Source organism: Taeniopygia guttata, chromosome 2 (genome assembly GCF_048771995.1).
Source record: "Taeniopygia guttata chromosome 2, bTaeGut7.mat, whole genome shotgun sequence".
NCBI lineage: Eukaryota > Metazoa > Chordata > Aves > Passeriformes > Estrildidae > Taeniopygia > Taeniopygia guttata.
In genome coordinates, this window is record NC_133026.1 from 78506230 (window position 1) to 78520039 (window position 13810).

The 13810-nt window shown below is 36.6% G+C and overlaps 1 protein-coding gene across 1 annotated transcript in view; it reads left to right on the forward strand.

The window, feature by feature from the left end:
• The first annotated feature begins 9837 nt into the window (after positions 1-9837).
• LOC115491317 (dynein axonemal heavy chain 5-like) overlaps positions 9838-13810 on the forward strand; it is a 35098-nt gene continuing 31125 nt past the window's right edge. Inside the window, 4 exon segments of the mRNA XM_072924271.1 lie at positions 9838-9886; positions 10147-10378; positions 11888-12002; positions 12217-12393. Coding sequence (XP_072780372.1) covers positions 9838-9886; positions 10147-10378; positions 11888-12002; positions 12217-12393 — 573 coding nt within the window.

Sequence of the window (13810 nt, forward strand, 5' to 3'; positions counted from 1 at the left end):
CCAGCAGCTGCTCACTCGCAAACACAAGGCGCTATGTCCTTGCTTCCCGAGCAGCTCAGCGCAGCCCTTCTTTCCTGCAGCTGCCATCGACTTCTCTGCATTTCGGAAGATGAGGGCACGAAGAAGAATTCCCCAGATTCGTCTGCATCTGGACCATGTCAAAACCAAGGAAAGTTTTCGAACACCTGCCATAAGCATGCCAGCGGTGAATTGAAAAGGCAGGCAGCTGCAGCCACCGTCCTCTAGCAGTGCCAAGGCTGCGCACACAAGCCACCATCGTTCTTCGCCTCTCAGAAGCCAACCGCTCTCCCCGGTTTCCGGAGGCGAAGAAGCGGCTACTACGTGCACCGCTGACGTGAACCGCACTTGTAGGCTGCAAAGCGCGGCTTCGGCAGAAAGACGCTGGACACCGGCGCTTCCCTGCGGACAGCGGCGGAGAGCCGTAGTCTGCGTCTCTAGCGGACTGCAACATCGCCGAAAGCTTTTCCAGCGTGTCTCGCAGGGAGAAAGCTTGCCAGCACAGTGTACGCATCCCGCCCTTGCCAAGAAACATGGAATTGCTGAACACTCCAAAAACACTACTCTTTCCTAGGCAAGCTTCAAACTGCTGTCAGACGTCCGTGCTCTCTGTTTTCTGCTGCCCTGCTCGTTGCAGTAGAGTGCACAGCTCACCCTGGCATTCAGTGCACAGTGAAGGCAATTGCAAAAAACCAGCAGCTGCTCAATCGCAAACACAAGGTGCTGTCTATGTCCTTGCATCCCGAGCAACTCAGCGCAGCCCTTTTTTTCTGCAGCTGCCATCGAGTTGTCTGCACGAACAAGAATTCTCCAGGACATCTGAATCAGGGCCAAGTCAAAACAAGGAAAGTCTTCTTCGAACACCTGCCATTAGCATGCCAGCGGAGAATTGAAAGGGCAGGCAGCTGCAGCCACTGTCCTCTAGCAGTGCCAAGGCTGGGCACACAAGCCACCATCGTTCTTCGCCTCTCAGAAGCCAACCGCTCTGCCCGGCTGCCGGAGGCGAAGAAGCGGCTACTACTTGCACCGCTGACGTGAACCGCACTTGTATGCTGCAAAGCGCGGCTTCGGCAGAAAGACGCTGGCAACCGGCGCTTCCCTGCGGACAGCTGCGGAGAGCCGTAGTCTGCGTCTCTACTGGTCTGCATCATCGCGAAAACTTTTTTCAGCGTGTCTCGCAGGGAGAAAGCTTGCCAGCACAGTGTACGCATCCCGCCCTTGCCAAGAAACATGGAATTGCTGAACACTCCAAAAACACTACTCTTTCCTAGGCAAGCTTCAAACTGCTGTCAGACGTCCGTGCTCTCTGTTTTCTGCTGCCCTGCTCGTTGCAGTAGAGTGCACAGCTCACCCTGGCATTCAGTGCACAGTGAAGGCAATTGCAAAAAACCAGCAGCTGCTCACTCGCAAACACAAGGCACTGTCTATGTCCTTGCTTCCCGAGCAACTCAGCGCCGCCCTTTTTTTCTGCAGCTGCCATCGAGTTCTCTGCATCTCGGAAGCTCAGGGCAGGAGCAAGAATTCTCCAGATTCATCAGCATCAGGACCAAGTCAAAACCCAGGAAAGTCGTCCTGGAACACTTGCCAGAAGCATGCCAGCGGTGAATTGACCATTTTTTAAAAGGTCTAGCTAAACATTTGTTTGTGTTTAGGGGAAGGTCGCTGTATGCAGTGTTGGTATCACTGCAATGATGGAGAGTGGAGGCAATAAGATACTGGCATGAATGGCCAATGCTATTTGAACGTTTCCTTGAACAATTGAAGTAGACAAAAGGCAGTGACAAAAGGGAATAAAGGATAAGATATATTTCATTGGAAGGAATGAAAGAGAAGTAAAAGTAAACTGGTGTAAGAAAGGAAATAAATTGCTAATTTTTATCAGTATAAAGATGACTGAAAAGTAAGTCAGAATGCATACTGAGAGGACGAAGAGTAATCTTTAATATGAAAATTTAAGTCCACACTAGAAATCATCACATTGAACTGAAAAAGAAATATAAAATAATAAATGTATTTCTAAAAATTATTTGCCTTCTTCGTGACAGATTAAATGTATCTGTCCTGTAATATGCCTTTTAGCATGAAATTTCATCTAAATAGAAAGCAGGAGACTCTCATATAGAAAGGTTGTATTTGGCCGTCAATAGATATCAGGGCCTAACCTAAATCCTGAGCCTTGAGAACCCCCTTTCTTTTTTTGGCTTTAAATGAAAAGAATAACAAGTGTAATTTTGTTTTGTTTGTCCCTATAATGGCATTTTGTATTTCCCCTTATGATGGAAGTGTGAGAGCGGGACCTTGATTTCTGAGCTCTTAAATACATAAAGAATGATGTCCGACGTTGACTTCAGACCCCTATGCTCAAATTAGTAATATGTTTATTGGTATTACATAATCTTTTTGCCTCTGGGTTGTAAAAGCACAGTATGTTTGTCCCTGAGAGAAATACATGATGATTTAAATCTTAGTCAACTTTTAGATCTTAGCTTCAAAGGAATCGTTAGTCATGCTAGTGATCTCAAGAGCCTTCATCTATTCAAAGGTGTTTTTATCAGTTGGTTTTGTCATTGTTATCTAGTACTTGTGATTATGAATCTTGAGACTGAGCAAGATTTAAAATAATACATTTTGCTAGCTGCCTCTCTAGTGGAAGAGCCTTCCTTTTCTTAGGTTTTGTACTTGATTATACTGTCCTTGGACATTAATAATAAAACTGTAGGAATGGAATTAAGATGATATATTTATTTTAAATGTTTCAAAACTGTAAAAGTATCACTGCAGTTTAACTCCTTGATGTATTTCTTATTAGTTTCTTAGCTCCTAATTTGTTTAAATGTCTTATTCAACTTGTAAGAAATTTATTTTCACCAGGAATACTCCTTTTGTTTAACCAGTGCTTTTACAGGTTAAAATAAGAAGTAAATTGATTTAATTAGGTTTTAATCTAGAGGCGTGTTCATATACAGAAGCAATATAGAGCTAAAAATTCTGAAATTAAAGTGACTTCAAGCAAACAAAATACGCAATATAAAGGACAGCTGAAAGAGAGTTAATAATATATTGAGAGAGTAGGTCCTGTGGCAAAATGTGAGTTTCTTAAACTATGTTTTGAAATATGTATTTTTGGGTTTTAGTTTCATTATTGTTTTTCTGTTGTTTTTTTCCTTTGAAACTGCATGAGCATTAGAATGGTACAATGGAAAGGAAATAGAGAAAAAAATTGAAACAAGAAAAAAGTTACTGACTCTGTTCTAAATACAGTAGAATTTATTTGGGGGTTGGAGTTTTTTTCCCATCTTTCTATTCCTAACATTCACACTAGCTAGTAGTGCTTTACTAAGCCTTAGGGAAATACTTATTTTACTGGGATGACTTATTTAATTGATTTTAATTCTACTAATTTGAGATAATGTTCTGAATTATATATTTCTTCAGACAGTTTGGAGAGGCTTAGAAAAACTGATTGATCTAGGATAACTGGAAAAATACATCCTGTAGCATATACAGATCATGAAATCCTGAATCTAACTGAGCTAAATGTATGTGAATAAGATCAGTCTTGTACTAGTATTATTTTTGAGGAGATCCAAACCAGCAACCAAAACCCCCCTGTTGCCTGCCTGCTGGCACTGTTTCAATGAGTTTTGTCAGTCATTTATTAATGACATATGTTCTGGATGAGAAGTGAAATGGATTGAAAATTGCTGAATAGTCCAGCCCAGACAGTGTTGATCAGGTCCAAAGTTTAATTGGAGACCAGTAACTAATGATGTATCCCAGGGGTCAGCACAGAGTCCAGTTATCCTCAACATTGTCATTAGTAGTCTGGGTGATGGGGCAGAATGCACCCTCAAGCCAGTTCCCAGATGAAACAAAACCAGGAGGAGTGGTTGATATGCCAGAGGCTGTGCTGGCTCCCAGATGGACCTTAACTGGAACTCCATAAGGTTCAACAAAGGGAAGAGAAAAGTCCTGGACCTGGGGAGGAAAGGTCCCACACACCAGTATACACTGGTGGTCATCCATCTGCAAGTCAGCTTTGGAGAAATGGACCTGGAGGTGCTGGTTGACACCAGTCTGAACGTGAGCCAGTAGAGTACCCTTGCAGGAAGAAAAAATTAGTGACATCTTGAGCTGCATTAGAAGAAATATAGCCAGCAGGCCAAGGGAGATGGTCCTTTCCCTTTTTCAGCACTTGGAGTGTTGTGTCTGAGTCTGGGCTCCCCAATACAAGAAAGACATAGATATAGTGGATAAAATCTAAGAATGTGAACATCAGTAATCACTTTTCTTTTTTTTTTTTTTTTTTACTGTGGCAGTCTGGTGCAGTTTGTCTAGAAATGTTGTGGAATCTGTCTTTGGAGGTATTCATAAGACTCGTGAGCATGGTCTTTGGGAACCAGCTCTAGGTGGTTCAAGGCCTATCTTGAGCACGGGGTTGGACAAAATGACCCTCAGAGTTCCCTACCAATCTCAACTTTTCTGTAATTTTATTTGCTGTAAGAATTATTAATGAGGGCATGTCACCTTCCAGCATGATTAAGGCTATGAATGAGGCAGCAGCACTGTTACCTCCTTTCTTTGAGAGTTGACTTGTGCCTTTCATATCACCTAAGGAAACAAGTGTATGCTAATTCACAGTGAATATATTTTTTTGTTGTGGCAGTTAGTAATTTCAAGAGTATGTTTTTTCTAGTGCAATTATTTAATCAATTTTGACTGTTTTTCTTTTACAGAAAAATTATTTGCAATTTTTAAATGCAGTATTTATTTACCTTCATTCTCTAGTTCTACTTTTTTCCCTAGCACTTAAACAAGTATCATTTTTCATCATTCAAGTTTCAGATAAAAAGAAAGAAGGCAAATAATTTTTTTTCTCATTTTGTCTTTAAAAATTGTGTTGCTGAAATTACCATATCTTACAGGCAGAGTGTACTCAGCACTCTCATATGTACATCTAACATATAATATTATGTATAATAAATCTGTTTCTGGGTGGAGAAACTTCTAGTTATCTTCACTTACTTACCCCCTCATTGAACCTTTGTCAATTACTTAAACTGCTAAGGTTTTATTGCTTGCTTTTTGTTCTAGATGAGAAACCAGAGGAAGATAATTTAGATATTCCCAAAGTCTATGAACCAATCTCCTCATTTCATCAGCTACGGAATTGTTTAAATAATTTTTTAGAAACATACAATGAGAATGTTCGCGATACTGGAATGGACATGGTTTTCTTTGAGGATGCTATGGTTCATTTAATCAAGGTACAGTCTTGCTGGATTGCCATTTGTTGTTGTTCACTTGCCTACATCTCCTTTGAGTAGAGGTATGCATGAATCAAGGTAAATTACTTCTGAAACTGCAGCAACTAATTTATTGCTATCAAATATTTGATCTGTCATACTTTGACTAGATATTAAAATCTATTAAAAACTTTTCAGAAATGCACCACATGGAACTATTCTTTTATACCTGTCTTTTGTGCTTGGTGATATGGTGCTAGCTATTCTAATTCTAATTTCTATTTCCACCTTCCTTCTTCTTAATTCTTCTGGGAACACTTCCTGTCTTTGGAATGAGTCAAATCAAATTCCGGTTAAGACATAATTGGTTGCTTCTGCAGGAGTACACACAGCAGAGTACAAATTAATGCAGTCCAAAATTCTTTTGTAGGTCCACAGTATGCTCACTCGTTTTAAAGTTCTTTTGAATATGGATTGAAGCTGATCATAACATTGAGAACAGCAGAGTTTGATATGATTGTTCATACAGAATAAGCCTCATACAAAGGAGAGCCTTTTTTTCTTAAACACTAGAACCCCTATTGTCTAAGTTGAATACCAAGGTTTTTTTATTTTAAAAATGATGAAGAACTAAATATGTAATTGCATCATCCTCACAAATACAATATTGAATATCAAAACAATTTAAATTTAATTATAATTGAAAAATACATCACATCTGCAGTTTTCAAAAATTTTGGGTTATATTATTAAGTCTTGTTATTTCACAAAATTAGTCTCTTTCTTTCTAAGTTCACTGCAAAATTAATTATGTTCTGCTCTGGATTTCTTTAGGAGAATTATAAATAATCATCACACTTCCCAATAAGTTTCTTATTTATTTCCAGGAAAAACTATATAAGTTTTGGATGTAATATTTTTTTTTCCACTGAACCTTCATCAGGAATATCTTCTTGGGGTAGCTAGATGGTAAATTCCTGAAATATTTTATTAGTATTTGCTTGGATAAAATGATAATTTTATGCTTTATGCAGAATGCTTTGCTTGGATAAAAAGTGTTTCTATGATTCTAAATTCTTGAAACCAGGAACAACTGTGTAGACCTGAGACAGCTTCAAAGAGAAAGTGAGATAGGAAGAGTTGAAGTAATGCCTAATCTGAGCTGATGTAATATGACTTGAATGAGTTAAAGCTGAGTGATATCTTAAATAGAGGACAAACTTTCCAATTAACAGCTTGTGAGCCTCTGCCTGGAACAGATCTAATAGCCACTATTGAAATGTTCAGTGATATTGCAAGGGTGTTGTGCAAATTAAGTTTTCTTTCTCTGGTTAAATTATACACCTTAGAGTAAACCTTCATAATTGATTTTATCTTTCTTATGAAACATTAACCTATGGAAAATAATAAATACATTACATTCAATATGTAAAATAAATAGGTTTAGAATTAGGGGAAATTGACATGACTATTTTTAATAGCTTAGAAAGAAGTCACTTAGAGGAAGGGCAAGTAAATAAATGTCCAGAGTTGTTTATTGACATGATGGAATTCTGGAGTCATTAAAGAACTGTTCAAGATAATAAAGAGAACAGAAGCCAATCCTATGCATCATTAATTGTATGGAGGAGACCAGCTGCTAACCAGCTGGCTGGTATTATTGTGTCTTTGAGAGGGAATTGACTCTGTGCTGCTCTGATATTAGTGTAGGCTCTTCAGGGTACAATGAAGGTCTGTCCACTTGCAACTGAGGGGCTGTCATGTTTCATGACATTTTTTTTTTTGGCTGTGGGCAGTAGGACAAGTGCTGTATACAGTTCACAGTTGATGCTGATTTTTTTTTTCCTCTGAATTGGGGAAATTATTATTTCCTTCCCAATTTTGATAATTCCTCATGCTGTGATAGCACATTACCAAGAAATCACAGTTGAGATTTACTTGTACTTTGTGGGACATGTAATTCTACTTATAACTGAACATACACAATGATGGAATCAAATGGTTGCTATAATGTTTGACAGGTCAACAGTAAATATTGTAAAGTACAAATGTTTACAGAATATATTCATAGTAATATAGAATCCCTTAATCAAACCTTAAAATTTTCATTTGTTCCTAATTTCTAATATAACTTTATTAATGGGGTAGCATAGAATTTTTGGATGTGTGACTCTTACACAGCAAAGGTTGTAGCAATAAATGACTGGTATATTACACAGATTTCTCGTGTGATTCGCACTCCTCGTGGACATGCTCTCTTAGTTGGAGTTGGCGGCTCAGGAAAGCAGAGCTTGACAAAACTGACATCCTTCATAGCTGGGTATGACACTTTCCAGATAATGTTGACAAGGTGAGAATTACCTGAAATTTAACTAAAAAAGTACTTTGTGTTTTAAGTTTTCCTATAGATAAATCAGTCTCAAATTCTCTGCTTAACGTAGTCTGATCACCGTCACATAGAGTGGAAGGACATTAAAATCCTTTGAAACGTACTAGATTTGCTTGATTTTCTACAATAATTGTGAATTTTTACTACCTTTGGAGTAGGAAATTATTTTGTGTCTTTCACAGAACAAGAGAGAATATTAGCGGTGTCAAGTTATCTTTGAGTCTTTATGCACAGTACATTAAATGGTACTGAAAATATATGTAAGTGGTTATCTATCTAAAAGGTCTTTATGAATTAATCTTGTAATATTTGAAATGCTGTCATCTCAGGACATTGAATCTTTGTCCCTACCCTCTAATTTGTTAGATCTTACATATATATCAGTATTTTGACAACCTTTTCCAAGTACATTTTTGCCTTATTTCGTATTGTTCAACCCAATGTGGTTTCTTTTGAAATTGCTCACAAAAGATAAAAAATAAGTTAAAAATCCTTCTCTGAATCCTCAGAATTAATACCTATCCAACTGTCTGTAGTACAGGTCAATTTTGGCACTCAAGATGTCATTTTAGAAAAGTGAATTTATTTTAAATCTTTTGCAGGCGTGTTGGCTGCAGAAGAAATTTTAGGTTTACATGTGGCAATGTTCCTTGGTATGGGTCTCATCAGAGGATCTATCTGATATAAGCACCTTTTTGCCATAAGTTGATTATCGTAAGACATTGTTTCTAACTTAAATTTGCTTGGTTTTTTTACCCTTTTGGTCAGAAGACTTTTTTAAAGTGAGATGAGTATTTGTTAAACTTTTTTTTTTAGATCATACAACACTTTAAACTTGATGGAAGATCTGAAATTCTTATACAGAACAGCAGGACTGCAAGGCAAAGGCACCTGTTTTCTTTTTACAGACAATGAGATCAAAGATGAGTCTTTCTTAGAATACTTGAACAATGTTTTGTCATCAGGGGAGGTAAGATGATCAATTTTCTGCTTTTTAAAAGTCATAATTTTGAGGTAAAATAACATAATTTATTTGAATATTTTGTTATAGGTTGAAGAGTACACTTCCAAAAAGTAGAACTCAAGTGCTTTTTGTCGTTAGAGTATTATTAAAAATGAATGCAGTCTACAAAATCTACAAAATCCTAGGTCAGACCAAGAGAAGCTATCTCAAGGGACATGAGAACAGCTTTAAAAAAAATAAAATTGAGACTTGAGAAATATTACTGATGTTTTAAAAAGTTGTCTGTTAAATTTATATTAGTGTACAGTACTAATAGTGTACTATTAGTTTTTGTATGGTAAATTTATGTCCAGAATTGATGGATTTTATTGATTTTATTTACTTATTTATTATTTCAGGGTTATGTTTCAGAGTAATTACTACTAGTTATTAGAATATAAAGATAAGGAAGGAAAGCTATTGGAGGGTGGCATTTAAAATTTACAGCAAGTTACATTTCAGTCTATTTAATGGAATAACTTCATTAAAACTTCTTGTTAAAGAAGCTGGGGGGTACTAATAACGTCAGTGTCTGAGATTTATGTCCCTTCCTACAATAATGTGTATTAAAAGAACCTCATGATGTATCCTCTATTTTGGATCATCTCAAGAAGCATGAAAAATCTTTCTTCTTCCCAAAGGTGTCAAACTTATTTGCACGTGATGAGGTAGATGAGATCATTAGTGACCTCATTCCCTCCTTCAAAAAGGAGCATCCACGAAGACCTCCAACCAGTGAAGCTCTGTATGACTATTTCATGGCCAGAGTCCATCAGAACCTTCACGTAGTTCTTTGCTTTTCACCAGTAGGTGAAAAATTCCGAAATAGGGCCCTGAAGTTCCCTGCTCTCATTTCTGCATGCACTATAGATTGGTTCAGCCGATGGCCTAAGGATGCTCTGGTGGTAGGTATGTATAGGTTTTTTCTTTGCAGACACATAATTTTCTTATCAGTGGTCATGTAGCTGTTTTAATTGTGTTGAATTTTAACAAAATAAATCCTTGATTCTAATATTTGATGTAGACATTTTCTTCTTTAAAAACTGTTTTATTAAGCTGTTGAAATATTTCTCACAGAGGAATGGTTTTGAACACAGTTTAAAGAAAAATTCCCTGTGAAAATGTCTTATAAGTATTTGTAAAGAAGGCAAAAAAACTAAAGAAAGAGATTATTTATGAATATGTCTGGGATAGGGCATACGGAGGAATGCTGTGATTACCCAGTCCTTGGTAGGCAGCAGCTAGGTTCAGCATGAAAAAGCAGTTGCACACTTTGGAGATGAAGAATGACAGATCCTTGGCTGTACTTTTTACTGACAAGTGTGGAATAATATTCAGAATCTGTCTGTGAAGAGTAAAGAAGACTGAGTTTTCAGGAGCTGGGTGAAAGCTAAGATACTTCATGCTGACTTGTTTTATAGTGACTTGTTTATAAGCTAAGATGTTTTTGTAAATATTTACTAACATTTAGGCTTTCTTTCTTTCCTAAGTATCTGAACACTTCCTGTCCTCATTTGATATGGACTGCACTGCTGATACAAAGATGGAAATTGTGCAGTGTATGGGCTCATTCCAGGATGGAGTGGCAGAAAAGTGTTCTGATTACTTTCAAAGATACAGACGTTCTACACATGTGACTCCCAAATCCTACCTGACTTTTATTCAGGGATATAAAACCACATACAAAGAAAAGCATGCTGAAGTGCAAATATTATCAAACAGGTAGACTACTCAGGTTACTTCTGTTTTTCTGTAGTTTTCTTCCCCAGGTAGCATATTCTGATATGTTTCATTTCGATGCATGGCTTGTCTCCTCACACAGCAAAGAAAAAAGGTATTTTTAATTCTCAAAATTATGTGAAGTTGTAACTTATTCAAATATTGTTGTTGCTCTTGTCATATAAGATAAAGACTACATATATTTGGGGGGGCAGGGGGGAAGAGTAGTGATGCATGAAAAATGGAGGTAGAGGGAATATGAGGTGAATATAAATGATACCCATATGTTTCTAAAGAGTAAAAGAAGGCATCTACATGTAATTTTATATTATATTGACAATACCATTTAATTTGTCAGGTGGCAAATTTTGTTTCCTAACTGGACACTTGTAACCTCCTGTTATGAATATGTAAGGAATGTCCTAAGTGGTTTTTTGAGCACAGAGCCTTACTTAGACTACTGAGCTTATTAATCGTGCATTATTAAGGTGGTTTTGATATACTTATTCCTATTTTCAGATGCTTTATTAAAGTAATGATATCTATTTGCTGATATATCTTCATGTCAGGAGCACCCAGCTGTAATGTAAAATTAGTAATCAGTGCATCAGTTGGTATCAACCTCAAGAAAAACTGCCTTTTCTGTTTTGAAAGATTGTCAAAAAGAAATGGAAACCTTAAAGAAAGGCTTAAACTTTTTTATTTGGCTTTGAAACACTCTTTGTCTTCAAAGTCAAATTGAGTTTGAAACCTGTAGTTATGTTAGGGGTGAAGACTTGTACAACAGAAGGGTGTTGCCCCATTTTCTACCTTCAGATTTACCAAGTTAGTTCACGGAGTCCAATTTCTTCCACTTAAACTTATTTGCACTGTCTGAATTTGTCAGCGGTTACACTTTGTCTGTTCTCCTGTATTTGTTCAGCTGTCCAAGTACTGCATAGCTTTCACAACAGCAGTCTCTCTAGAGGCCTTTTAAGCTGTCTGAAAGGTCCCGGCTGAAGAATTTCTGATAGAAAAAAAGCACTGTTGAAGGGGCATTTTAATGCTGAATCAGAGAGGTCTTATCTCAATACTATTTATCTTTTCCTCTCTTTTGTTTGGTCTTGGTTTCTTTTCAGTTTCCATTTCAAAAAAGGAATATTGATTGGTAATAATTTTCAGAATTTCGGTGATCAGAAAATGCTTTCTGCTGTATGGAACTCAGTTCTTTAATTATTGGCTCAAGAGGGACAGTGAGTGACATTTCTAGAATAGCACATAAGATTTTTATGCAATGATAAAGACATACTGTTTGATCAGAGCCGGGTAAAATTTCAAGCCACAAACTTTATTGTCCACTTTATTGATTCTGAAGATATCAGAAATGTAAAATTCCTGTCCAAGTTTTATTTTTGGTGTAGAACATAACTTGCAATTGTTCATTCTGATTGATATGATTTATTCTATGGATGGAAAGTAGAGTGTAAATTACATAGTGAATGAGATGTTTTTTATTTTGCTTTTTAACTTCAGAATAAATACTGGTCTGGAAAAATTGAAAGAGGCCTCTGAGTCAGTGGCTGCTCTAAGCAGAGAACTGGAGGTAAAAGAAAAGGAACTTCAAATTGCCAATGAAAAAGTTGACATGGTATGTACAGCCTTCAAAGTGTATTGCTGTTTGATTATTTTTTTCTCCTTATATTTATTCTATTCTGAAAAGATGAATCAATTAAAATGAAGTTAATTGTTGGAAAGAAAGGATCTTGGAGAAAATGATGTTATTTGAGTTTTCTGAAATTGGAGAGATATGATTTTACAACAAAAACTTTTAACTATGGCATGTGGGTTTTCTTACATTCTAGGTATTGAAAGAAGTTACTGTAAAAACACAGGCTGCTGAGAATATGAAGGGTGATGTTCAGAAAGTGAAAGACAAAGCCCAAGCTATTGTAGACAGTATCACAGTTGACAAAGCCATTACTGAAGAGAAGCTGGAAGCTGCCAAACCTGCTTTGGAAGAGGCAGAAGCAGCCATACAGGTTAGTACTTGGACCATGTATAACATTTCCACTAAGAAGGTGGATGTCTGAAATACAAAATTGCAGGTGCATTGCATAACTCTTCACTTGATAGAAAATAAATATATGTATTTTGAGGCTTTTTAGGTTCAGTTTTGTTTTTCTTTTTTCACATAAGTACCAATCCCAAAATAGTCCCTTTTCAGAGAAGGGCAAGTTTTAACTTTCTTTGAAACTGTAATTGAATATAGCATGTGCCACAGGTTAGACTAGTAACTGAAAATTGATACTATCATTAAACAGCATGTGTGCAATGAGTGAAGTGCTGTCCATGTAAAATCAGTTGTAATTCCATCCAAATCCAAACCTTCTATTTTAAGTTTTCACGAAGAAATTGCATTTTCAATAAGTTTTCTGCTCTACTATTTTCTGTCTTTTAAAAAATATATTTTCTTAGGGGTTTTAGCATTATCAAGACTTCATTTCCTTCACCATACTTTTCTTGTACAGCTTTTTTAATAGAATGTTCATATATTTAAGATAAAAAAATTAATATTTGTTGATCTTGCATAATATTTATCTTTGCTCAGCTGACTTTATAGGAGGATGTGCCTCAAGACATTTTACCGTGAGCAGTACTAGTGGAATCTGAAATACACCTGTTAGATGCTAGCAAGGAGCTCACATCTCAAGAAACAGAAAAGTATGAAGTAAAAACCTGAAGGATAGACAAACCTCAAAGGGTTTTATGTAGATTTGCTGGAAATTATACGTTTCCATTTGAGAGGCTTGTTGTGATGGTTAAAGAATGGCATGATTAGCTTTAAAATCTAGTGTAGAAGAATTTTTATGGCTCTTCTGAATGTAAGACTTCAATTTGAGTGAGAGATGTTTAATAGCCTCTGACTACCATGATGCTTAAAGGGTAGAGTGCAAAAGTCTAAATGAAGGTGGATGACCTGACAGCTGGAGAAGGTGTGTATATAGGGCCTTGATATATAGCCACAGGAAAAAGGTTAAAGAGCTAGCAACAACAAAACAGCAAACCTGGTAGTGGGCAAGCATTCTGACAAGTGAAAAATAAGCAATGTTAATTAGTCAGCATCTGCAGTATAAAAAGGGTACCAGTATGCTGGGTCTGGACCTGTATCTTATTAAAGGTTACTTTCTGCTTTTGACTAAAATAGCTGAACCAAAACAATACTGCTCTTCTAGAAATGCAGTGTAGTAATAACTGAAAACCTGATTTCAAGAAAAAGTGAAGCTGGCATTATTGTAAAACTTATCAATGGGAAAAAGTATTTGGGCTTAATCCTACAATTTTTGACTTTTCTATAATAAATTGCTTTCCCTATGTCTAAAGGGGAAAGGCAAACTGTCATAAAAAGTGATCTAGCAGAATGTGTCTATGTATTCTCAGCATGCATTCATTCATTCA